The 27,274-nt window shown below is 39.2% G+C and overlaps 2 protein-coding genes across 3 annotated transcripts in view; both read left to right on the plus strand.

Moving 5' to 3' along the window:
• Positions 1-103, plus strand: part of mical2a (microtubule associated monooxygenase, calponin and LIM domain containing 2a) — a 56,677-nt gene extending 56,574 nt beyond the window's left edge. The window contains exon 24 of the mRNA XM_080500100.1: positions 58-103. The gene's annotated coding sequence lies outside the window, so the exon portion shown is untranslated. The remainder of the gene's footprint in view (positions 1-57) is intronic.
• The window catches only part of tead1b (TEA domain family member 1b), a 46,790-nt gene that overhangs the window by 538 nt on the left and 18,978 nt on the right, over positions 1-27,274 (plus strand). For both annotated transcript variants that reach the window (XM_080500178.1, XM_080500179.1), the window contains exons 2-3: positions 58-181; positions 12,119-12,371. In XM_080500178.1, coding sequence (XP_080356304.1) covers positions 12,215-12,371 — 157 coding nt within the window. In that variant the 5' untranslated portion in view covers positions 58-181; positions 12,119-12,214. The remainder of the gene's footprint in view (positions 1-57; positions 182-12,118; positions 12,372-27,274) is intronic.

Raw genomic sequence — 27,274 nt, forward strand, 5'->3', positions numbered from 1 at the left:
TTTTTTTTTTGGACAAGATGACGGTTGAAAGGGTTGCTGTTTTCCTCCTCTCCGTAGTTGGCTCAGCCGGGAGTTGTTGTTGGAGATTTCGCCGGAGCATTTTCGGACCACCTCGAAGGAAACGCTGCGGGGAGACTTGTTGCTTCCACGGCGCCTTTTTACATCGTCATCCAAGTTTCGTGTAAGTAATTTATTTTTTTATTTTTCCAAAAAAAGAGAGAGAATAGTGTGTGTGTGTGTGTGTGTGTGTGTGTGTGTGTGTGTGTGTGTGTGTGTGTGTGTGTGTGTGTGTGTGTGTGTGTTTTTGTGCGTGTGTGTGTGTGTGCCTCTTCTGAGCGGTGGCCGTGCAGCTTTTCTCCATGTTGTTACTGAACCGGTGGGAAGGATCACTGCTAACTACAGCTCATCAATAACTTTTATTATAAAAACACCAGTTTATTGCAGCAAGATAACATAATCACAAAAGGTCCTGTCCCCTCTTGTAATAGCAGGTCGGTCGCTTTAGATGTAGGTTAAAGCGACAACGTCTTTGTTTCTTGTGCATCTGCAGCTGCTTTGTGGAGTTTACGTGGACTTTTTCCTTCATTGTTTTCATTTTCCTCCCTCCACTTTGGGAAGTGCCTGCTCAGCTAAAAAATTTGAACCCCCCCCCTCTCTCTCCTCCCCCTCGTCCTCCCCCTCCTCCTCACCTTCAGGCCAGCTGTGTGTCACAACGTTTTACTCCTTTACACTGATTTCCTCCACAAAACTTTGTTTGAACTCCGAAGCAGGGAAAAAAAAGAAAAAGATCCATGACTGTGATACAAAGAAAGCAACTGATGACAAAGCCTGTACTTTTGCTACAGTTGTGTTAAGTTAAAAGGTAGATGTGAATTCTACTTTTGTATCAAACTTTGAACATTTTCAATGTGGAACTTTTCTTAAACTTTTTAATCATCAGATTATAGTTAACACATCTCTCATATGCAGATGTGATTTGTTAAAGGTGTGTCTTCAGTGAATCCAGCCAAAAGTTGTCAATTAATCTGCTTTAGCTTTGTTGTGAGTGTGATATTAACTGTTGCACCGATCTTCTTGACATTGCGTGGCTTCAGCAGTGTGTGAAAAATCAATAATTTGGAAAGCTGCTGGCCTCTATTAAAGCAAGAAAAAGTCTCATAACGTCTTGTAATGCGTGAACAATAACTGCAAAATAAAAAAAAATAAAAAAAATAAAAGGCTTCCTGGCTAGAGTATACTCTCCATCTTTGCTCCTACTTACTCAAGTTTTTGGCTGCAGGCTCCGAAGTCTTTTTGTATTTATTGTGAAAGCAGTTGGTGAAGGCATATGTCTGCAAATCTCTGCAAATGTCTGCATTCACATTGTAACACACACTTTTTGTGACAGTCAGCCGGTGTTAAACATTTAATCCAACCTCACAGAAAATAAAGACAAAACACAACTGAAGAAGGTGCCGTGAAAAGGTTGCTACAGTGTTGTAGAAAACAGTTTGAATGCAGTCAGACGTAACCTCAGACTTGTCACAGTGTAAATCTGCTTGCATAGAATGTTAAAAAAAACCAAAAACAAAATTAAAAAGATCAAGAGTTAGAAATAGATGCCTTGTTTTCAGCTTATGCAACCGGTGGACCCTGTTGGACGAAAGCCTGCATAACATTTGTGCAAGAATTGGATGTCGTGCTTGTTTGACCGAACGAAACTTTACCTCCTGAGTTTTCATACCATGGAAAATCAATAGAATACAACACTGAAACCTATGACAGTGATTAGTGTAGCAGTTGTAATTAAGGCATGAACAATTATGACTTCAAAATGAAGGGCTATTGAAATAGTACTCGTTTGCCCCACATGATTTAGAGGTGATAGTGGATGCAGATAAACATCCTAATGTGAAATACTCATGTTGTTGTGTGTGTATATGGCGTCATTGTTCAGGTTTTGGCTCCTCACGCAGCCTTGTCGAGGTCGGAGAGTTGGGCTTCACAGTGCGATCTGTCTGTTTTGAAGTGTGGACAGAATAATGGGCATCGGTGAAGCAGAGAGCAGATTGCGTTACTTCTTGGGGCAAAGTGAAACTCCTCCTCTGTCAACCTACTGGGGGTCGCGTTTACACAGAAGCTTCAGGTTCTATTTAAATGGCTGCTTTATGCAAGCATGTTGAAGTTGCAACATTGAAGTTACAATGTAAGTAAAAGTTATTAAATCCGTGGGTTTGATCTTGTGTGATGTTCATCAGCTGTCCGTGCTAAATGTGGCTTTAGCTGTTCGGCGGCTCTGCACTTCTTCATTGCTTCTGGACAGAAATTATCGTCATCGAAATTATGCAACAGGATATTAATGTACAAATATAATGTGGTATCTTCTCTGTTGGATGGCGCTGTGTTATTCCTCCTGGGAATGCCACACATATTTAATCACAGTTGTGATACACTATTGTTTTTATGTGATGAATATTTTGTGCTGGGAAAAGATCAGTGATATGCAACTGAACCTGGACAGAGTCATTAATTGTGTAATTAGAGGGGGGGGGGGGGAGATGTGTAGCAGAGAGTGAATCACATCAAAACGTGAGTGTTGTCCGTGGTCAGAGGCAGAGCATGCTTTAGAAAGAGGACGCTCCTGCAGACTTCCAGACTGTGTGTGTGTGTGTGTGTGTGTGTGCCCTGAGGTAAACCCTGGTCTAGAAAGGGAATTTTAGAGTATGCGCTGCTGCTCAGCAGTTTGAGCAGGGCCCACTGAGGCCAGTGGAGAGTGCCACCAAAAAGGAAAAGCTGGCTCAAAGCCACTGACGTCATCTAAGTAAATCTGCTTCAGTACTGCAGCCATAAAATGACTGCCAGCTACTGAATGCACTTTGGCCCCGTCAACCACCTTTAGTTAGTACAACACTGTTTTCTCTCCTTGTGCATACTTACGGCAGGCTGTGTTTAAGTCGACTTCCTTTTCGCAGGAGTAGAAGCAGACATTGTCTGCTTATACAACAGATTCAAAGGATTTTCTGACCTTTTTTGAGTTGAAAAAAAAAAAAAGCATTGAGTGTCTCTGACTTAATGAAGTCTTACCACTTTAATATTACGGCGTTTTAATGTTCACCATATGACAATGATAATCATCTAGTCGAGGAAAGGAGGCATTTAACCAGCAACCAGTCATTATTGATGAGTAGTGCCTCAGAAGTCATTTAGATGGCGGGACATGGAGTTTTCCCTCCTAATCTTAGATTAAAACAAACACTAATAAATGAGCTGAATCCTAGTCACATACACACTAAAAGTTGCCAATACTCCATGAATCATTACATGAGTCACTTTCTGAAACCACTATAAACATTTTCAGCTCCTAACCGCAATGAAAGCAGGAAATCTCGGCTTCAACAACTTCCTTTCTCTGTGCCGACCGTAGCGGCGGTGGTGGTGTTCGGCTTCTCGCTCGTGAAAAGAAATCCTTGAAGCTAAAGCTCACAGTCACTTCATTTACTGAAACTGTGTATAATTTGTGGCTTGTATTCAAACGCGAGTTGTTTAGTCTCTCTGGCACCGTATCCCCCCTGTCACTGCTTGTAATAAATTCCCACAAGGCCTTTCATCAATGGCCGCTGTATTGTTATCATGGCTGACACAGATCAGGCAGACTCTGTGCCCCGAAGGTGCCCTGGATTCAGCAGAGGCACAGATAGACCGGAGAGGGTAAGCCCCCAACATTAATATGCAGGCTGTGCCCAGTAAATTAGTTTGGAATCCGAGCCAGGACGCTGCAACGGAGAGTGGTGCTGTCCAAACTTTTCTTTCTCTCTCTGTTCAGTTTGTTGAATAGGCCCGAATAGTGGACATTTCCAACGAGAAGCTGTTAGTTCATAATTACAGCAACAACAAGGGCTTAGCTGTTGTGTTGAGAAACAATGCAGCTTTCATAATCCCGTTAGAGCGTATGGAGGTTTTAAAGGAGTGAAATGGTAAGAATCCATAATGTGAAGCACGCAGAAAAGTAAATAATGAACAAACAAAAAAACCCAGGCTGTGTCATTTTGCGGCTTACAGTTTCTCAGTTCCGCTCGCATTTATTCATTCCTGCAGAAGAGGTGGCTTTAAAAACCTGTCGGAGCTCTTGATAAAGGATGTGGAAATAAAGAGCACATCACCTAATATGATGGTGCAGCTCATTGGTGTGTTTCTGATGCCACAATGAAATGTTATCAGGCCTTTTTTTTTTTCCCCCAATCAAATAAAAATGACTGACTTTTCAAAGTACCCTTCTCTTGATCTCTGTTGCACCATTGCCCAATAATGTTCAAAACAATTCCAATTACAGAAAGCTACACAATGTATTTTTACTCTTTTGGCGTTTGCTTTCAGATGTAGTTTTTTTTTTATTTTGTTTTTATGAAGAAGTTATTTTATTGTTGCTCCTGTTGCAGGACCTTTGTTTTCTTCTCTTTGTTCCCCTCAGGTTGAGTTCGCGTCTGCATGCTGTTCTTCAAACAGATGAAAGGAATTTGACAAAATAGCTATAATTAAGTGTCGCCCGAGTATATTTCTGATGAACAGGGGATGCTTTATGACAAATACACTTTTATACAATTGCCTCCGATGTTTACCTTTGCGCTGTTAAAAAGATTATGTAACTCATTTCACAAAGATTTATAGCACACGTGTGTGGCCTCATTGCTTTTGACGACCGTATATTAATTGAGATGTTACAGAGCAAAGTTTAAAATGAGACACCTTTGAGGCAAAAACATGTGAACGCTTCGTACATCTTGACGACATGTCAGTAAAAGGTCAGATAATAAAGTAATCAACTGTTCTTTTCTCACCAACATGGATATTATGCAAAAAAAGAAATGTTTGTGTTTAATCCATCCCGAGTAATTTTCAGTTTCGGTTCGATCGTAAAAAAAAATGTGATTTGACATTGACTTTGTTGTTTCTGGCGTCGCAGCGCTGACACACTCATCCAGTGTGCTGTGCTGGATTTTCTCCGACACGTAAGAAGGGGGAGGTAGCAGAAACAAAACAAGGAGAAAAAGTCCATACGGGGATAAATGATGGTTAGAGAAGCAGAAGAAAAGAGATGAAAGTCGGTGTTGAATTGGCAGCGCCAAATGCAAATGGTGGCCTTCATGCTCATCATCGTGATTTGTTTTTTCATGCCCGTCCGCACGCGTCCTGGATGAGCCAGCAGCCGGCTCTCGGCCTGCTCCGCTCTCATAACTGTCAGGAGATCCTTTATCTGACGGACCTTTATTTACAGCTTTAATTTCCTGAGCTTTATGTGTTCCGCTCGCAGTCCGCACCCGCTGTGTCATGGGTGTATGCAGCCTGGAATGCACTGCAAATTTTTGATAGGCAAATATCCTCTGAGCTTTCATTACTTCTCATGTTTGAATGGTAAATTGTGTTTCTTTTGATATATTTTGAGTCTTCCTGGCAGAACGGGGATGAATCCTCACAAGGAGAGATTTTTGTCTCCCAGATTTACAGTTCATTTTCTCTGTTGTTCCAAGCGGAGGACCTTTCGCCATGCCTCTTTTCTGCTCCGCCAACATATCTGATGTTGTCCAGATCCCGTTGTTGTTGTTGTTACCTGCTTCTCTGTCTGAGGCAGGTAGAGAAGGCTGCTTTGACAGAACCTGTAAATCAATCTCAAACAAAGATTGATCCCTCGGTGGCCTGATGGTCACTGGGTATTGGGATGTAGGCCTCAGATTTGAGAGAGATGATATCAGACCGATTCACAGCACTGAAGCCTGCTGCTTCAAAGAGGCATGAAATAAACTCTAAGCCAATACCAATGACAGACGCATCAAATAAGCCTTCTAGCCTCTACAGGACTTTTGGAAATGAGTAGTGTAAGCTCTATTTAGACAATTAGTTGTATGTTAAATGAGAATTTATTAATGAAATACTGTGTCCAGAAATTCCTCAATTTGTTTTCTTTTTTTGTGTGACATATACTGTTCTTTGAAGAAGAAAAAAATTATGACATGTTTTGTGGTGTTCCACAAATTACAGAAACGGCTTTAGTGTTAAAACATTCCTTTTTGAATAAAAGGTTGAACTCTTGTTGATTCACACATCTGTTTAATTGTTTTTCACAGTGCCGGCATGTGCCGACTTCGCTTTGAGTTTTAGCTTTCACCATAAATTGAGTGTTTCCATAGACTTTTATGTAGTTGAATTTTTTTATTTTTTTTTTTGCGTGTGTTCTGCATCTCAAGGTCTTTAAAGACCTGCTGCCAAAGCTTTCATTACGCAAACATGGCTTTCTTCAGGTAATTAATTTGTTTTTAATAACATAAAAGTGGAATTTCAATAACGTCTGTCATTGCAAATGTTCATGGTTGGTTACGTGTTGCTTAAAATGGAATTATTTTGACATTGCTGTGGTAATTATATAAAGGCCAGGATCTGTCTTTACAACATGCTAAAAATGTTGAGTTTTGAAATCACATGGTAATTATAGTTTTACACACTGTGGCCTTAGCTACTGTGGGGCCATAATGGGGTGCACAAAAGTCATTCACAGAATCATTATTGCACCCTCTGAGATAACGGCACAAAAGAACTCCACATGGAAAATTACATTTGAGACCTCTCATCTGCTATTTCATTACCTTGCTCTGTCTGATGGGTGAAATGGGTTCTCTTAATTTAAGGAACTGGATTCCAGCTTCGTGAGTGGTTTATGTAATCTCACGGTAAGTGTAATTTCCCATAATTCCGTGTCACACCTACTCCTCTGCTTAGCTACCGCATTCACTTATTGCGGTGCGGGCCCGGCGTTACCCCGCACCTCACAAATAAGACCATTTCTATGGCGTGCACCATGCAAAGACAGAAGTATGCAATTATCTGTAGGCCACAAGTGTTTTTGTGGGTGACATTCATTCCTCCTTTTGACAGACGTAATTAGTGTGCAGATTCTGAGGCACTGAGAGACTGTCTTCTTTGACAACTGCAAGGATATTCACATGTTTCACACTCCTGAAGCACCTGGTTGAGGCAAAAAAAAAAACAAAACCCAACAAGTCTCCTGGGTGGGATTTTTTTTTTTTTTTTTTTTAACTCAGTCTTATTTCAGGGTTCAGAGGACAGGTCAACAAACCTCATCTTATAGATAAAGAATATTGTGGATTGATTTCAATCAAACAGAAACATACAGGTTTGTTTGTTTTTTCAAACAAGTATGTGGTATAAGAAACATACACTCACCTCATATGTATGTTAAGCTTTCCTTAAATATTTAATTTGACCCGATCCTGCATTTTGTGTGGACATATACAGTATATAGAAGACCTCTGAAGGGAATGTATTTTTAAACCTTTAATTTAATATGATTTCTTTAACTTTTAATCTGCAATATTGATTACGTAAAACCTCTATTCATTCTATGTTGAGCTATCTTACAAGAATTTCCCCAAGGGATTAATAAAGTATTTTTTTAATTCCAATTCTGTATGCTACAATAAGCTGTCACAGACACTCATTGTCTTACACATGTGCAATGCATTGTAATGGCATTCTAAAGGTGTTGTATTACTTCAGTTTAGTACACTTCTTCTGGAAATTAACAAGCAGGTATGGTTGTATCATGTCAATATATTCACTCAAACTGTGTTGTATTTGGAAGGACATTAAAAAAAATTTAATTTCTTATTTTATGTTACATCAACTGATAATCCAGTCTTTTGTCAACAAGAAATGTACTAATAAATAAATACAATGACTTTGATTATGAAGTTAGTACATTTATTTGAGCATCACCTATTATTGGAACATGTTGTTTCCCATACATTGTTGTTAGGATCTCATAATGTTGCTAATGATTTATATTCATTTTATGTTTGTTGTTGTTAACCTGCAATGCTTGGATCCTTTAATAAATTATTTACTGATACTAAATTGTTGCATAGCCTTCTCCCATGTTTTATTCATGTTCACATAAATTATTAGTTTACACATTCTCTAAATGTCTGACATTTGCCAAGTAAAGTTGTAGTCTAACAAAAGTGATAATATGATCATGATTATCAAGCATTTATCAGTTACATCTACATTTCTTCCAAATGATTACCAATAATGTTTATTGAATGGCAGCCACAGCCAGATTTATAAAATAACCTTGTTAAATTATGACAGAGGGGAATCATTTTCACTTTTCTCAACCATCCAGTAAGAACTGTATGTTATTTTAAGTCGTTTTAAAATTGTGAAGTAGAACAAATGATGAAAGAAAACAAATATTTTTTTGCATGATAAAGAAGCTGGTGGAAAAAATATAAAACCAGAGTTTGGGCGTCATCTAAATTTGTACTGCTTAGGTAAAAAAAAAAAAATTAAGGCCATTCAGGAAACTTGTCTGGATGCAAATGAACACGTAGCCTATAAACATCATTTTAAAGTGCTATATCAAACTTTCTTTGACAAAATAATAGAAAAGGGATACTTTGACGTTGTGCATTCTTCAGTTACAAAGTCAATTTCTTCACTTCACTTTTAACTTTAAAGTGGATTAAAGGATGGGAAAAAAAAGAAAGTTGGCAGTTTTTTCTTCTTGTTGCCATGTCTGTTGTAGTATTTGTGTGGGTTGATTTCTTTCACTTTCAAGATGCAGTTGAGGGAAGAAATATTGTTAGTTGAGAGAAAGTTTTACATTTTCTCCAGTTTTTTTTCCCCTCAATTTGAGCAGCACCAATATTTTTCCGGGGAGATTATTTAAAATGTTTCACTCACTCTATTAACTGGAATAGGTCGTAATTGTTGGCGATTATAATGTGGGATTGGTTTAATAACTTTATTACAACCGGTATTTTTGCTATTAATTGGGTGCTATTTAAACTTTGGGGGTAACTTATTTACACACTTTTGAACTACTCTAAGAGGTCAGTGTATCTCACTGTTACCATTTTTCACCCTTTCAAATATTATATTTTCATGAAATTGTCACTCGTTTCGCCTTTTCCTTTTCCTTTTGTAAGCTGTGTAATCAGGCAGTGATGGCTGTGCACTGTGGAGTTTGATTCTTAGTGCCGTATATTGCTGATCTGAAGTTGTTGAACTGATTTGTTGGTGGATGTATTCACAGTATTTTTCAGATATTCTAAATGTTTTAGTTTTTTTTCCATCAACAGTAGTTTATTTATGTTGTCCCAGTCTCCCTACAAGTCTTTCTTCTATAATGCAATGTTTGTAGAGTAAATACAGAGGAGGCAAACAGCTTGTAAAACTCAATCTGCTTTGATGGGCAAAGGTCAAGAAAGACGACTGAAAGAATCACTTTTGTCAGGAGAAGCACAGACGTACAAAACATGTTAGTGACGTGTTGATGCATCAAGCTCCAGATTCATAGTTTAGCTGTGATGTTGCTTTTTTTTTTTTTCCTTGGGTGTCTCTTACACACATGTGTGAATGAGTTACTAATTGTATCTATTTGATTAAGAGTGAATGTTCTTATCAGACTGAGCATCGCAGGGGATTTCTGAAGTGTAGAGCTGATGTGTAATTTTTTATTTTTTTTTACAAAAGTCATGAACTTTGTGACAAAACATTTCACGAGTATCACTTTTTGTTTTAAAAATGGGAGCTGGTTTTGGTTTGTAAATGCAGCTCATCATTTGGTTATGATGAAAGGAGTACATGTAGAAAGAGTCTCAGCCGTTTAGTGGTTGAAATGGGAATGTTTCCCCTCCCTCATCAGTTTGTGAGTTCGTTCTGCAGCGTCAGCAGTCAGCGCACAAAAACGGAATTCACTAAAACCTCTCTCTGGTCTCTGGGAGTTTTTTTTTTTTTTTTTTCCTCAACAGCTTGCTCCCATCCCCCTCTTTCTCCCTCGTGAACTGACATGCTGGAAGAAACATATGCTACTATTCCCGCTTCCTGACAGCTTGTGCTGCTTGAATAGGATCTTGCTCAGGGAGGAAGCAGTTGTCTGGAATGGAACGAGTGGGGAGATTAAGAACAGACAGAAACTCGGTGAACTGTTAGTAAATTAAATAAAACATGAAAGTAGCTTTGATTGTGACTTGAGGGTAAAGGTAGTAGCAGTTCGACAACTGACAAACGCAAACGTTTGCCTGTTAAAAACATAATAAAACATCTAATCTGTATTGAAGAAGTAAAAATTCAGTGTAACGTACATGCTCCAGACCATGAACGACATTTTGATCAGATTCCAAAAACATGGAGGACAGTGTCACTTCACTATACAGCAAGACATTTGTTGATATCACGACATGCGCTGAATGGCCGAGGGATTTGTTCAGACGCTGTGCTGCCGTGTACATAATAAACACCTGACTGAGCTCACAGTCCAACATACAATCTTCTACTTACCATGTTTAGGAAGGGAAAATAGACACGGATCCTTAAAATAACATTTCAGTTTGCGTTGTGTGACTGAAGCGGAAGCACTTAGACAACAGACAGCTACATTGATCTGGAAAATGCAGCTATTTTATACAACCTGTCAGAGTAATTCCTTCCGTACCGATTGGTGGCATGAGAACTATACCAACGCATTGATTCCTTAACACTTGTTACCTTGATTATTCATCTCCAGCAGAAGATCAGAGAACTGATATATCTAGGATTATAATACTATGTATTGTTTCTGGTGGGGGGGGTGGGGGATTTCAAATAAATAATACTAATATATATTTTCATACATGGTTGCAGTTTTTGGGGGAATTTTATGTCCATTTCTCTTATGCCCTATCATTTCTAATATACAAGTACATTGTTCATCTTTATGTGTAAAAGTTCTGGACGTTTTCCCACTATTCTTGTCTAACACTGTTCTAATATTGGTGGTTTTTTTTGTTGTTTTTTTGTTAAATGTTTTGAAACCGAGATCAACACCTATGCAACTTTCTCCCTTTTTCAGAGTAGATGACGGCGTCGTTGTATAGATCTGTGACCGATGAATTGGCTCTTGATCTCCAGAACTACACATTAGAAAAAGTGAAATCCTGTCACATCCAGCCCGAAAGCGACAACAAAACAAATGGTGCAAACAGTGATAAAAGGAAAGACGTAACTGTTGCTTCTGGCTCACAAGGGTTAAGTACTGTCACACCCTCAGTGAACTTATTGAACTCCTTCAGAGTGTTATCGAGTCTCGGGTCTGACTCTGGCTGTGAATAGCCCCGTGCAAAAATGTTTTCCAATCATGAAACCACACGGTGTACATACACAGCGACATGGTTCAATCGCGTTTTAAAGACACGCACGTTCACACTGTTGCCATGATCAGGCGCATGTATACATTCATGATCCTCCGGTCATTTCCTGTGATACTTGGGAAAGACGATTGCCCGACACTGCCTCCGCATAATGACACAGTCCGCAGATTATTAGCTGCAGATGCACAAGGAGTTTGTTGATTTTGTCAGGGACGGCTCGCGAAATGAGACTTTCTCCACCTGTACGGGCAGCTCGGATTTTTCTCCGTACGTTAGCGCGTGATGAGTGGTGATTTGAGCGCTGCAGATTAGTGGTCTTTTATTTTTTGTCTTTTTAGCGTTTTCATTGATGGCAGCATACTTTTGCTGAAGATGAATGTTTTGTCAAGGAAATGTCCTCCTTCAAAATTCACAGTCCCCCACAGTTATTCCTGGAAGCTGCCAGCAACCAAAGCCCTCCTTTAGGCCACTAAAGACTTTGTTCCTCGGTATCTGCTCTCTGGTAGTTATTACAGCTTCTAAAAATACATTCATTTGAAGTGCATGTCATAGTACCACATCTAAAGTGTCCAGAATTCTCATAAATATAGAATTTTAAACCTTTTGGTTTTTTTATGAGCTTTTTTTCTTTTAATTATTATTTTTTTTTTTTTTTAGAACAATGGTTTATCTTGGACACAGTCGACACCAATCATCCAATCCCTCTGTACATTTTACATGTCACTATGTACAAGATGTGCAGTGTGCTAAACCCATTACATGCATTGTAAATGAATTCAAAAACATCATTGGCATTGTCCAAGCTTGTTTGGCAGCTCTCTCTCCATATTGTGCTCTCAGCTAACAGTTTGTACTATGTAGTGTTTTGGACGTACATCTCTGCCTCCCTGTTCTGGGTAGTGACGCCTGGGTTGTGTTTGTTTATTTGGGGATTCCAGGTCTCTCCCTAGTCTGCTCCAGGCTTCAGCTTGGAGAGCCCAACCGCCACGATTGATCCCAGCAGCTGGAGCGGCAGCGAGAGCCCTGCCGAGGACATGGAGAGGATGAGCGACTCGGCAGACAAGCCTGTAGACAATGATGCAGAGGGTGTGTGGAGCCCTGACATTGAACAGAGTTTCCAGGAGGCCCTGGCCATCTACCCTCCATGTGGGCGCAGGAAGATCATTCTCTCTGACGAGGGAAAGATGTATGGTAAGTACAGATGTGTGCATGTGTTTTGTGAGTTTTAGCCAAAGCTTTGCTCATGCGGCTTCAGCTTTTCCTCATAGGTCAACAATAAGAAGCTTCAAGGGGCGGTTTGACATTTTGTGGGCATATTATTCTTTGCTGTCCTAAAAAAACCGGTGGAGAAAAGTGAGAGTACTCCCATTTGCCCTTAATTATGAGGCTCTTTCAGCAGAGCCTTAAGGGCTGAAAGGCTGAGGGACACAACTGTCTTGAATCTGTCCAACAGTTACACATTTCGCTTGCCCTCTGAATGACTGACACCTGCTGAATGAAACTGAACCTTCTAAAAGCATTTACATGAAGTGTACAATGAGTTGACCACACAAAACTTTAAAATACCTTCTACTGACCAACTGACTATTTCTCCTGTAATCATTTTATATATATAGCCCACCTCATTCACAGAAAAGACAATAGGTTGTTTTTGTCTTTCATAGTATATTAGTATAAACTCACTCACTCGCTTTCTTAAAACTCGCACTAATGAAGGCTTTTTAATGAAAATCTGCACCATTTGTCCACAGAGGTAATGTAAAAAGATGGAGCTGCTGAGTGTTGTTGTGCACGACTCGGAGGAAGCCACTTTTCTTTACTCCTTTCAACACTGGTTGAAGGCAAACCCGAGTCTTCTGTGGATGACCAGTACTGCTCTACAAACACATGAAAAACATTGTCAGGGCCTCAACCTTGACAGCAAAAGACGACAATCATGGAAGCTGTTTATAGCAGATGTAGCTTTTGTGTTCTTTTGCACACACGTTGGCTAGGTGGAAAGCTACAAAAGTAATACATGGTTTCTCAATGCTATATTGTTGTAGTTCATGTTTGGAAGCTATTCAGATATAAAAGAACTGAAACCGTTATTTGCGTGATATTCAGTATCAAGTGATTATTGTTTATTTTCCACCAAACTTCATTTTTTGGGGGTAATTTTCTGTAATTTCCTGTAAAATATCCTAAAATGTGTTGCAAAATTTTTGGAGAAATTGTCTAAATCTAAAAAAAAATTGGTTATTTTAACTTTTTTTGGGGCATTATTTTCAAAACTTGTTAAAAGTTCGATTTTTTTAATCATAAAAATAGGTCAGTAAAGGTGTTGAAGTATTCCTTTAATTGAGGGAAGTACGCTGTACGGAAGTACATGGCTGTGCCCAGTAATCAGATATACGACTGTGATGGTGACCATACAGCCACTACTCTGGTTCACAGAAGTGCAAGTTTATAAGTAAAGCAGCATGAACTATTAGCCGGTAGCAGATGGTACTGTGGCTGCCACCAGCTGTGCCCCCTCTTCTCCCTCCTCTTCCTCCCCCAATTCCTGGCTGGGTGATGTCATGGAAAGAGAGAATATTTTCTCTCTGTGGTGTTGGACCGTCTCACAGCCTGTCAGTGTCAAGTGAAAGCAGAAAGCCCCTCAGAGCATTCGCTTGCAGCTGTCATGTGACCCCCCTCCGGCCAAACAAAATGTAAATTCTAGGAGTCGCTGTGAGACCCCTCAGTTGCCACTACAAAGGAGTGGGCTCAGACAACAGGACCCTCCCCACTTTCTTGTCCTCATATTTCCCCGTACCGACACAGAGCGAGGCTGCTCCTCTGCTGTAGATTAAAGCATGACAATTTGTTTTTCTGCAGTTTTAAATGAGCAATGCCTGCCTCTCTCCTACTCAGCAGAGAATATCACTCTGTGACAAATGGTCAGCCTTTAAAAGACTCTTTGTCTAGAAATTTTTTTTTTGACTATTTCAACTGTTGTACAAGTAATACTTGTTGATTTACGGTTGGCTACGGTTTCTCTCTCTCTCTCTCTCTCTCTCTCTCTCTCTCTATATATATATATATATATATATATATATATATATATATATATATATATATATATATATATATATATATATATATATATATATATATATATATATATAATCCCAAGTAAACTAAATCATTATTTGGAAAGCCTTGGATTTGATCGACTTTTAAAATGGAAGTGAAAAGCCAGAATCTACCCTTTTCAGAAATACTTGAACTGAAAAATGCTGCCTTTAAAGTCCCCTGACCCTCTCCCTGTAACAAACACAAATACTTTCTTTGTAGTGTTGAATCTCCCTCAAAATGTACTGAAGAGAGTAGTGACCACCGTGGGGTTGAATAGAGGTCCATCCTGCCAGATGTGCCGTGTATCTGGTTACAGACGTCTCACCAGTCCGCAGAGTCCTTGGGTTGCATCTTTGTCTCACTGAAAGAAACCTGTTAAATACAATAGTTCAATGATTTTCATCCATCCTCGCTTGACGAAACCTAAAAATCATGCCTGCAGGGACCAGTAATGCATTATGAATATGTCTGAAATGAAAGCTAAGTGCCTGTGTATTGTTTATTTCTTGTCATTTTTTTTGTTGCTATTTTTGATTGCAGATGCAGTAGCCTTTTAAATAACATATTAGAATCTGTTGGGTGTATGTAGCAGATTGCCGGTGGTCTGATGTATGGGTTCTTTTTCTAGGGACAGCGCCTTTTGTTCAGCAACTGTTGCTGCATTTCAGTGCCAATCCAATCATGCCATGAACTGTGACAATTCCCCCAAACCAAGGAGGTGCCATGGGTCTGTGTTAAAAACAAAAAGGAGTTTTTTTTTTTTTTTTTTTTTAATAAATTCAAACAGATGGAGGCAGTCTAGTAGTAAAACAGTGGACATTGTGTATAAAATCAGCTTGAAGGAAAATATATTTGTATAAGTAGTCCATGTCCAGTCACTACTGCTGAGATAGCTTGTGCATGTGGCTGTACAGGAACTGAAATGTTGACATGCAAGCATCAGGTCAATCTTCCAGCACAATGCTGATGCCTGCGTTCACTCTGAAGTTAGAAATGTTTGTGGGCAGATCACATGAATTATAGCCACCGGTTTTGTAATGATGGAGTGTCTACTTTAATTATCTCAGTGATCAAAATGACAAACTCAGAGCTGTGAATCTTATGAGCTTAAAATGAACAGCCAGGACGGCCTAGTAAATTTAAATTGAGGTGACTGACTTATGAAATCAATTTAGGAAATCTAATAACACACTGATAGAAATTCCTGCATTTGTTGCTTTTTAAAAGATTATTTTCCAAATTAATGTCTTCAAGCAGTTCGCACAATGTCAAGCTACATTTTAGCTTTTGATTTGCTCCCTTTTGAGCAAATAACACAAATTCTTCAATGCTGTCATAACAAATGTTTTCACATGCCTACCATGTACCAAGGACAACGTTATGTTAATATGATTTGAATGCTTAAGTTATTTTTTTCCCATTGCTATATTCTGGGTCAAAACCTTTAACATTGTGAGGTACTCCAGGTATTCCATGAGTTGTACGCTGTTAAGGTCACTGCATAAATATTCATACTGAGAGAAAAAACTTCTAACTGTATTAATAAACTACTGTTTACAATAACTTTTCAAGTGTAACACTTGAAATTGGGGTTACATTCATATGTTACTACTCTCCAGCTCGTGAACAATGTGAAGCACTCCCAACAGGTGGGCTATTGTCTATATGCCACTTTTTCACACTCCATTGTAATAGTTCTTGGAATTACCATTATAAAAGCACTGTATCAGTTTTGAGTAAAACAATCAAACCTGGCAGCTTTGTACAGTCCACTAACATTAAAATTATTATTAGGTATTAGTAACATATTTCACTTGCATCTCTGATACAGTAAAAAAGAAATTCTGCTTTTGAGGTAACCAAGAAAGTCTACTCCATACATCCATGGTTTTACTCATGAAATGATTTTGTACATGGGAACAGTTTGATTTTACATTCAATATGTTGCACACTTTTAATTTGATAAGTGTGTTTATTATGAAAGAAGGAAAATACAAGAAAAACATTTATTTATCTGTCTATCCATCTTGCCTCCACTTATCATCACTTTCTTGTCTAACCTTCCAGGAAATATAAATGCAGGGCGTAACATGCACCTGCAACCCCACTCTTCTTCATCAAACAGTCAAAAGGAAATGGAAGCTGAATCAAATTGTGTTAAACTCTACACCCGTAACAAATATTCATACCGTCATATTTGCCTTCATACACCCATCTAAACACACACAAACGGTTAACTAAGCACCTCGACAACAAACGGATGTGAAGATGCGAAGCGAACATTCAGCTATTACATTGTGTCTGCAAAGTTTCATTTATATATTCAAACACCTTAACAATTTACTTTGTTAAATTGTTTGACATTATCGTCATTTTCCAAACTCGCATTTCTCAATGCTCTGTATTTCCTTAAAGACTTAGAGATTTAAAAAAAAAAAAAAAAAAGGTGCTTTGTTATGCATGCAGGTTTATACTATTGACTGATTTAACCCTAAAGCCCTGGCTGCAGGCCCTATGTAGATGCTGTATGATTTTTAATTCACTGTTCCTTGTTAACGCTGCACCCCATTTTGAAATGCCATCATAGATATTAAGTGACCAATGAAGTGGTCCTCTGTGCTTCTACAAGGAATTGATTTGTCTCAAACATCTAATGATTTGTTTTTTTTTTCCAAGGGGGGGAAGGGTTCTGCTAAGTACGTTGAGGCTGATTTGGCACAGCTAACCAAGTCCATAGGGTTTATAACAGAAACAAGACAGACACCGCGTAAAACCTCTTATGGCATCTGAGATGAAAGCCGGCCACAAGGAGACAGGTATTTTGTAGTTGAGAGACCCTGGGGATGGCATACTGTTCCATACACAGAGCTCATCACAAGAGGAGCCGCCCCGAGTGCCCTTAAGCCCTTTGTTATCCCGGGGTAGAGTGCAGTTAATTAGCAACAGTCTCTATAGCAACTGTGTTGCGGTACAAAACAATTTCTAATTTCTGCTTCTTAGCTTATTGTGGTGTTTACCTGAAGTGTATCAGATGTGCCAGGACCAGCGTTAGCTGGCGCTGTGCCCGTTATCTGAGGCAGGTTATGGCTGCACTGGAAGACGCTGCAAAACCAACGCTTATGTTGGCCCCAAAGTTTACTTGGCAGCATATTCTAAAAAGTAAAGGGAACGGAAGGGCATTGGCCCCTAGCCAAAGGCCTAAGTCTCTACACTTGCATAATCCACCTGCTGTGCTAGGCTGCATTCATTTATCTCAGAAATGGAGTTGATAAATGAAACAACACGCTTCACTCAGATTGTATGTTTATTCATTGAGCTATGTATTTGCACTACCCAGCAAGCTAAATGACATTGGTGAATCTTTCCTCTGTTACTGTTAAAGGGACAAACTGAATTTTGCTCCATATACTGAGAAATACATATTCAAATACATACCCCACTTGTCGACTACACAGCACATATATAGGCTTTTTTCATTCCCAGGAGACCGCGCCACCTGGTGAGTATATGTCCATTTATAAAAGACTTTTCTTTAGTTTAGATGAAGACATAAACATCCACCTCAGATGTATGATTTTCTTCCTTTCATATTTGTGCCTCGTGCACAGTAGAAGCAATGACACTATTCATTTCACACTTTCATTCAAAGAAAATAATAAATACAGTCTAGAAATGCACCGAATCCAGACTCCGTTAATACTCGCTTCATAGATTGCTGGACACCGCGCTTCAATCTGCACGTGTCTTTTGATGTAAAGCTTTTCCCATTACCATTCTGCTGTTTGCTCTGCCATCTCGTCAGTGATCCGGCCCAGACCCCTCCTGTGGGAACTAAGTGGCACTTGGTTTGCAGAGATGCCAAGGATGAGTTAGATATAATGAGCGGACCTGGCTTGCCCCCGATGGCCCAGCACTGTGCTCCTCTGGGGCTCGTCTCATCGGGCCGAGCATGCTCTGAGAGAGAGCGAGCGGACCTGATCCTCCCTGCTGGGCGGATAATGAGGAATTCTGGGATCAGCTCAGGCTCCCTGAGTCACCTGCATTCACTCAGAATGGAGTGTGAGGAACTTCATTGCAGGAGAGGCATCACACACCTCCGGAATAATCCCTCATTTGTTCCCCTGCCATTGTCGGTGCAGGAGGACTGTGTTTTCACATACATGGTAGTGAAAAAAGTCCAATTATTTTATGTCTTCCTCAAAAGAAGTAAGTGTTGGAAGTGTAAATAGCATTGATGCAGGTATGATGAGGGAAGGAACGAGTCATTTTGAGTTGCAAGAAGATTCAAGATTTTGAGGCTGGGTTGCGACAGTCTGGTTATTTATTCATAATGGATCACTATGGAGTCTTGTGCTTCTTTTAGCCTCTCAAACAGAAAAAAAAAGCATGAACCTACCACAGTTTCAGTGCATCAGTAAGAACAAATATGTCTGCTTTCTGTTTTCTTGAAGAAAGAATAAATGCAACGAGAGCAAAACCATTTTTGAGACAATTTTATAGGTATTGATGTTAATTTGATAACATAACTGACTTTATCACGAGGAGAAAAATAATAATATAATAATAAAGATGGAAAAAGCCCAAGAGACCAATATAATCTCTTTTTGCCTCTGTAAATACATGTAGTTCAGTCATTATGCAGCGACCTGTACAGACAGTAATACAAAAGGCTTAAAGCGATTAGTCATTGAAGGCACGTTTTATATAACTGAACTATATGTCTAGTCGAAAGCCTTTTATACAGGCTACAAGGTCTGTCGTGTGGTAATTGTCAAACATGCAGTGTAAAACATTTTTCCATTTATAATTTTGCATTTACCAGAGATTAATGACTTGCACAATTAACTTGTATAATTGTCCAATTTTGTTATTCTTTAATCAACATTTCATTGATTATTCTTCCACACATGTTATTTTGAGTTACAGGGAAGATGCACACATGGTTCCTGTATGTCCGCCCATTAGATGGTCGACAGCAGCATGACATCAACATCAAGCTAATAGATGATTCAAGATCAAGTTTAATCCATTTTGCTTTTCTACATATTTTTATCACATTGTCCACCTGTGGCTCTGAGAATGTGCAATTAATGGGACTCGGCTCCAAAATGGATCTACATTTAGAGCTTCCCTGTTGCTGAGCAGCAGAATTGATTTTGAAGTGCATGTTATTTCATGGCAGTCTGTTCAAGGGGCAGATTTCAGCTCTAACTCGTGTCCATGTTGTGGTGACCAAGCATAACGTGTTGTGACTCGTGTGAGATTCCACTCTCCTGCACACTGCCTGGTGTTGCCACTGGGTTCATGCCTCATAGGGATGCTTAGCACAGGCAGTGCTGATAGAGGAAACCAAGGTGTGGGCAGCCGGATGCAGTGCTCCAAGGTAAACTGTGTTGTATTTGGTGCTATATAAATAAAGTTGAATTGACAAAGGTTGATAGTACAAAAGAGCTGAGCTTTTCCGGTCTGCCATGTTCACTTTTTATGGCATCAAGTGCAATTACAGCTTTATTTGAAAAAAAAAAGTTGATCATAACTGAGGTTATGCTCTCAAGGCCTCATGCAAATATTCAGAGCGACAGTGTGTGACGCTTTCTAAATTTTCTAAAATTATTGGAACGAGTCTGTCTTTTTTGCTCTTAATTCATTAGCGTATGGATGTAAGGTCATTATATATATATATATATTCTTTTTTATTTCTACAACATGGAATTATAGATCTGCAAGAAAAAGCAGTTCAACCAACTGATCCGTGAGGTTGTGTTTGTGTCCGTGAGATTTCCTGACTGGCTGCGTGGAAGTGTTTGCTCTGTGTATGGTTAGATAGCAGGCTGTGGCTCTGTGCCTGCCTGAATCAGGAGAACACGGGTGTGTCCCTGCTCTGAGGTCTGTGTGTGAGGCCCTCTGAGCCTGGCTTCTGGTTTCAGGTTGCATGTTCCCAATTGGCTGCTTTTGTTTGACTAAAACACAGCGAGACTCTGGGCTTCTTAAAGATGCAGTGTCACTTTTTTGTGCTCTGTTCATGAAAAAAAAAAAAAAAAAAAAAAAAATCATCTGTTTCATGCTGATTACATCACATCCCATTGATGAAACACTTTTATTCTGATGAGATCATCTCATACTGATGGGACCATTTCGTGTAATCAACATATGAATGGCATCTGAATGCCACTGTTATGCTCTCATCCAGAGCACAGGGACTACTCTCCATTGCTAACACAGGCTGTCATCTCTTCCTTTTTTCTTTCTTTCTTTCGTTTTTTTTTGCTCTTAGTTGAATGAAGAATGGCCTCTCAGCACTGAGCAGCATCGCTGAAAACAAAGAGAAGCCATAGTAATAGACACGAAATAAACATACTTAATGCTAATGCTAAGGTCCAACTGCAGGACTTGATATAACCAACATCCAGTGCAAGATTCCTGTTTTTATGTTGTGACCATCTGAGTTATTTTTCATTAACTCTTTGGTACCTTGCCGCTCTCTCTGATCTAGAATTCAATTATAACTTTTTTTTTTCTTAAGACTCTCCCAGCCTGTGCTCATGATTACAAAAGAATGTGATACTCTGCAGCCCATTATGAGCAGAAAGTTTGACTTTTCATTTATACGTATCGGTCGCAGCCAACATGTCTTCCTTTGTGCTCAGATGCCGAATTGATCCCAAGAGATTGAAAATATTGATTTGACTCAGTGTCTTACTTTGTTGTGGAGAAGGGGGCAGTGTACCTTCCTGACTGTTAGTGCCATATTCACACATTGGACTTGCCACACAGCCAGTTCCTCGGGAGACTCATAATTACAGCCGTCCTTTCAGATTAGTACAGCAGCCTGTCCAACTGTGGCTTCACTCCCTGGTCATTTATTTCATCCCTTTCCTCTCCTGAGAGGCAGACCTCAACACAATGACCAGGCCAGCTTCTACAATAATGTATGTGATGATAAACACAGTGGCTCCTAATTGATAGAGTGATTCAGACAAGGGCTGGCTGTGCAAATTGGTCCCCTGTGAGTATATTGCACAGAGTTGGGACTAGCGGGTTTCTGCTCTGGCCTTATTTGAGCAGCGCGGAGCGGAGAGAGAGGAAATAGAATGGGGCTGGACCTGCTGAGTGATAAAGAGGCTGTCTTTACGTCTGAATACAGGCACAGTTCAGCAGAGGTTGGCTGCTGTAATCCCCTCAGTGTCTCCAGGAAGGCTCAGGTTAGTGACCTGCTGCTTTGTGATGTCTTGTAAGATTTTGAGAGAACACCTCACCTTTAATCCCCCACTGCTCAGCTAACACATTAGCTCAACCGCTCCCAACCCAGCCCCAGCAATAAAGCCTTTTATCTGGCTCAATAAGGTCATTTGAAGTTAAGTATTGATTTCTTTTGGTGTCCAGAGAAAAATGGATTTTTAAAAAGCTGTTAATTACAGTTGCACACTGCAGTATATGGAGAACTTAATTTCCGTGACTGGATTTTAAAAACCTGGGTGATACTTAGAGTTATCAGTTTACTTTAATGTCTGAATGTCTGAAATGTCTGTTGGCCGAGCTTCAATTTGTACTTGGAAGAATAGCTGAATGTCAGTTCTGGAAATAAAATTACACTGGACTGAGGAGGCGGAGTGGTATGCACTGGAAACAAATTGAGTACATAAAGAGTTTGACCTGACCATCCCCAAAGAGATTTGAAATTCACAAAATTTGAATGGAGGCGTGCTGAGGGAGCAGTTCTTTATGAATGAATAGGCAGTTAACACAAACACTGCTGCGCAAATATATTATTAAAGATATTTTTTCGCTTTTGATTGTGTTTATTATTATTATTGTTATTGTTATTGTTATTGTTAGTATTATTATTATTATTATTATTAATAATAACAATATTATTATTATTATTATTATTATTATTATTATTATTAATAATAATAATAATAATAATACCATTGTTATTCAGTCTTGACCTCCTAGAATGTTGGGGACCCGAGTTCAAATCCAGTATAAATTCATCTGGTGTAAAAAAAAAAAAAAAAAAAGAAAAAAAACAACAACAAGTCGATGGTGCAAGTTACTTTCTGTGTGTGTAGTGGGAGCAACCAAAGAATAAAATACCTCAGTTATATCTCAAAGTCTAACAAATGTCATCATCAAAAGTACAAAGTAAGAGTCACACAAAGTGAAAAACCCACTCAGTATTTTGCCCCTATCTGCCTTTGCTTCTTAAATTCTCAGGCTTTGAAGTAGGGGAGAAAAAAAAACTCTTCTCTTAATTGTCGGCTTTCTTTCTTTCTCTCTCTCTCTTTTTTTTTTCACATCCTTGCTTTTCTTGTCCAACTGTGGACTGAATGGAGCCGTTTCCTGTGTATATGGGAGGAACACCCATAGACATGGGAAGCCAAAACTGAGTGCCTGTTCGCATTTTATGAGACATTAAAACGCTGCTCTGTGTAAATTGGAAAATGTTAAAAGATTACCATAATAATCACCTTCCACAGACTCCAGAGAGTGTTGGTTTCTGACAAGTGAAAAAATCAAATTCAGTGAAAATGCTGCACATTCAGTATGACAATACAAAGGCGTGTACGTGTGTATGGTACACTTGTTGCTTGCTTGTTGGGACAGAATTAACAGCCGAATAAAAGAAACGCATGCAGTCAGTTTGTGTGGCCACAAAGCGCAGAGCTTTCCATTTCAGCCCGCAGGCATTGGGATTTCTTGTCGTTCGTGTGTGTAGGAGGAAGAGGGCTTATTTCTATTGTGCCTCAAAGAATAGCGTTAGTGTTGGTGATCATCACAGCCTCACACATACATCTGACCCTGAAGCCTTTCTTATGCTCCCACATTTTTAATGCAACGGCTCAATAATACACCAAGTAACAGCACTTCATGAAGCAGGTGGTGGACTGGAGTCAGATAATCTTCTAACATCCTCATGAGATTTTGCCACTGAAGAGGGCTTGATCACTCTGGAGCTCTGACCTGGGATTATTCGCCAACACATAGAAAAGACCCGTGCCACGCCTTCCTCTGGAAACACCTGCTGGCTCTGGCCAGCTGCAAACATTTTATATTTAGTTGTACTTGCCTAAGCATACATAAATGGCTCATTGTGTTTTCATCCTTTCCGTTGTGCATGTTTTATTTCTGTGAGATTATTCATCACAGTGTGTCAAGCATAGTTTTCGACCCCCAGAACTAACATAATGCTACAGTGGTAGCACGCTGTCTTCCTACCAAAAAAAGGACACTGTCAGTTTTTCTTTTGAAGCCACAAGTCACAGGTTCCCCTCCGCTTGGCAAGCTGTGGTTTCCCATTGATATTTCAAGTAAAGGGCTTCCTGCCTCCTGCCTCCTGCCTCCTATTCCCGAAACCTGGGACGAATGCCTTCATATTGTTGGTTTAGTGTATTGTGATGCTAATGTCTGTCTGAGACCCTTGAGTCATCTATCACGGATGACAGGAAAGCTGGGGCCTTTGTGTTGGTCCACTGCCCCCCTCCCTCACACACACACACACACACACACACACACACACACACACACACACACACACACACACACACACACACACACACACACACACACACACACACACACACACACACACGTTTAGGTAGTGAACACAGGAACAAATTGTCTTAAGAAAAATAAAACTAATCTTCCTCGCCTTCTGTAGAGTGTAACATTTTGGTTTTTTGCCACTTTCAACATTGTGCTTCATTTTTAACATTTTCATAAGGAAATGTTCAAAACCCCAAACAAGAATCATCGATGCAATCAAATATCTGACAGTCAAACAGAATGTCCATTTACAAGGACATAACACAGAAAAGAGCAGACGGTACTCTCATGTGAGAATATGTCCTTATCTTTGCTTAAATAACAAAGCGTTGCTCTGAAAATGGAAAAATCTCCTATTTCTATCGATTTGAATACTTCCGAATGCCTAAGTTCAAGAAAAACAGTGAATCTCCACATTTTACAATGTCGTCTTTTCTCCCCTCTTATTCCTTCAATGTTTTTACAGATTAGTTGGTAATGGTTTCTCACTTTTCAGAGAAAATTGAGAAAAGTAATGCAACTAAGTCTTAAAAGAGCCCACTAGTGTATCATCATTGTGGTGTCCAGACAGCAATCTAACAGGAAGAATATTAGTTTTTATCACCTTAAAACCGTAAATATGTGAAGATGATCATGTTGAAGCAGCTAAAGCCATCGCATCTTTTTTTAAATTGTGATCTGTGTTTTTTTTTTTTTTTTTTTACCGGTGCTACTAATGTTGAAGTTTCTGTTTTAGGTTCAGTGATGAACTAATCATAATTAGCTGTAGTTCAAGGTTAAGACATAATGAAGATCAATGTATTCATTATATATTAGTGTTGAATGAAAAACTCAAAGAGTCACAGGGCTACAGGAGACTCTGTTGTTCTAACCTGTTGTAAATGTCCAGCTATGGGTCCGTCCTTGATATTCAGTTCTAATTTCAATTAACTTTGATAAAAACTAACATGTTGGCTGAAAAGATGGAGGATTGAATTAGAGGGTTTCATCCCAGGTAGACGATTCCCAATTTGACGACTTATTATAATCTTGGAATTATTGGTAACATTTCAGTGATGTACACATAAAGACACCTTGTCCCTTTGAAAAAGTGGCTCAACATCAGTTTAAAATCGCTGCATCCGGACCAGCTTTTTATTTATTTTTATTTTTTCTCACACTACGACGATTTTAATGTCTTTTTTTGTGTAACAATACATTACTATTCATCCGAGGTCACTGAAATGTCACAAATGATTCGCTTAACAACAGGCTTTTTTTTTTTTTTTTACTTCCCCCGCCCTGATTTTAAACTGAGTCGTCTAAATGGGAATCATCTATCTGGGATGACACCGAATAGAGAGTCCATGACAGATCCTCCCGGTGTGCTGAGCAGGGTCACTTTTTCTGCTCTCGTTTGAGCGGGGACATCCTCTCCCGCCTTGCTCAGGGAATAAGTGGCGTGGAAGAAGCCACACACATGCCTGCAATCTGCCGACTGATTCTCAGCCAGGCCGGACCCGGCGCTGTCTCATGGCAGAGAGCTGGGCCAGATGTTACTGTGGTTGTGCCTGCATTAGAGTGGGAGGGGGGGGGCTGTGCTGCTACAGGAAGTGGATGCTTTTGAAAGAGAAAAGAGAGAAAGAAATGACAGAACCAAGACAGTTAAATGGTTTAATATCCCATTACCTAAATTAACTCCAGTGTTTGTGTTATGTTCATGTTACTAATGTACAATTGGTTTAAATTCAGTGAAAATATATCGTATTCTCAGAGATTCACTGCATATAAAAAAACTACACAACATGCACATAAGTCCACGCCCGTTTGACTTTGTTTTATTCTCTATCGTTATTAGCCTGAATTTTGATAATGTTGCTGAAATAAAACTTGCACTGAATGTAGGTTACTTGGTTGTTAAACTTCTGAAAACCAAATCATCATGGTTCTGCAGAAATGTTTGCATAATTAATGTTTGCTTATGCAATACTTTGCAAATGTGTTTTGCATAAGTAAAAAGTTTAGGTTATTAACTACTCAAATGATACGTTTATAACCATGAGTCATTGCAATCATCTCAGTTTATTAAATAACAATGTATTAACCAGGTAATTACTTATATTCTTTGTTTTTTGCTGAACAGTAGTACGAGTGTTAATTTAAAATGGTAATTTCTGTATATGGTAGTATGTTAATTAAATCATGAAATGACCCATTGAGGAAATATTAAGCAAATACTGCATATGTATTTAAAAAAAAACTTGTTGCAGAGTTTAGCATTTTAAATAATGCTGAATTTTAAAACGAGACCTGAAACTAAATTAAAAGCTGCTTAATTGAAAACAATTACATTTATCATAACCGAGGAATACATAAGAAAGTAAAGATGAGTAAAGAATGTTATTTTTTTTTTGTATGTGACAAAGCAGAGAGATATCAGCTGATAAAGTAATATATTACTAATTTGTCTAAGATTGTCAAGGCCAAGTTTTGGCGTTTGCCTGTGAGAACTAAGGGGCAGGACTTGTCGGGGCTGATAATCCTCTGGTCACAGTGGGTGCAGTCTGTATCGGTTTCTTAAGATGAAAAAAAAATATTAACGCACCACAAGGCAGTCATATCACATGTCTGCTGTATGATGAAGGGACTTTAGTTTTTCTTTTTATCACAAGAAGAAGACAGAAAGATACAAACAACAGATTTGAGATATTTGGTCAACAGTGAATATGACCAGGCCATGGGTTGAAATCCCGACTGGATCTTTCTGTGTGGAGTTTGTATGTTCTCCCTGATTCTAGTGAAACTAGAGTACTACCCGCAGCTCGTTAAATTTGCACAAAGCAGCCTTCCGACACATTAACCAGCACCTGAACGCACCACTCACAGCCGTCATCTATGAAGCGGTGTTTTATCTTAATGGCTTATTATTGTGTCAAATATACTGATATATCTTGTGTTCTTGTCTCAAATACACATGATGATCCTTCCAAATGTGTCAAATATACTTTGAAATCCAATCCTTCAAATCAGTAATGCTGAAAGAAGATTGTCATGGGTGAGTTGTCCGGAATCGCGTGGACGAGTTTGTCTGGGTTTACAGTTTTGTGGACGAGTTGTCCGCCTCGGTTTCCTCCAAGTACTCTAGATTCCTGCCACCATCCAAAAACATGAGGTTAATTGGTGACCCTAAATTGCCCCTACATGTTGTGTTTTGATTCACCCAAAACTGTTAATCAAAGTCGACATGAAGTGAATCTTGTTCCATTTGTAATTTGGTGTGACAATAAGGGGCCTTGAAGTAAACACTACAGATTCTTAGCGTTGCCAACGCACATTTATGTCGGAACATCTGAATTATTTGCACCGTTCTAAGTTTGTCAATATCGAAGCCTGATTTGTATAAAGCCTTGTCATATTCTATATATGGATTTAGTTTAGATACTGAAGTCATTGTGGTGTCTTCAGATGAT

The sequence above is a fragment of the Blennius ocellaris genome, assembly GCF_963422515.1.
Source record: "Blennius ocellaris genome assembly, chromosome: 1".
Classification (NCBI taxonomy): Eukaryota; Metazoa; Chordata; class Actinopteri; order Blenniiformes; family Blenniidae; genus Blennius; species Blennius ocellaris.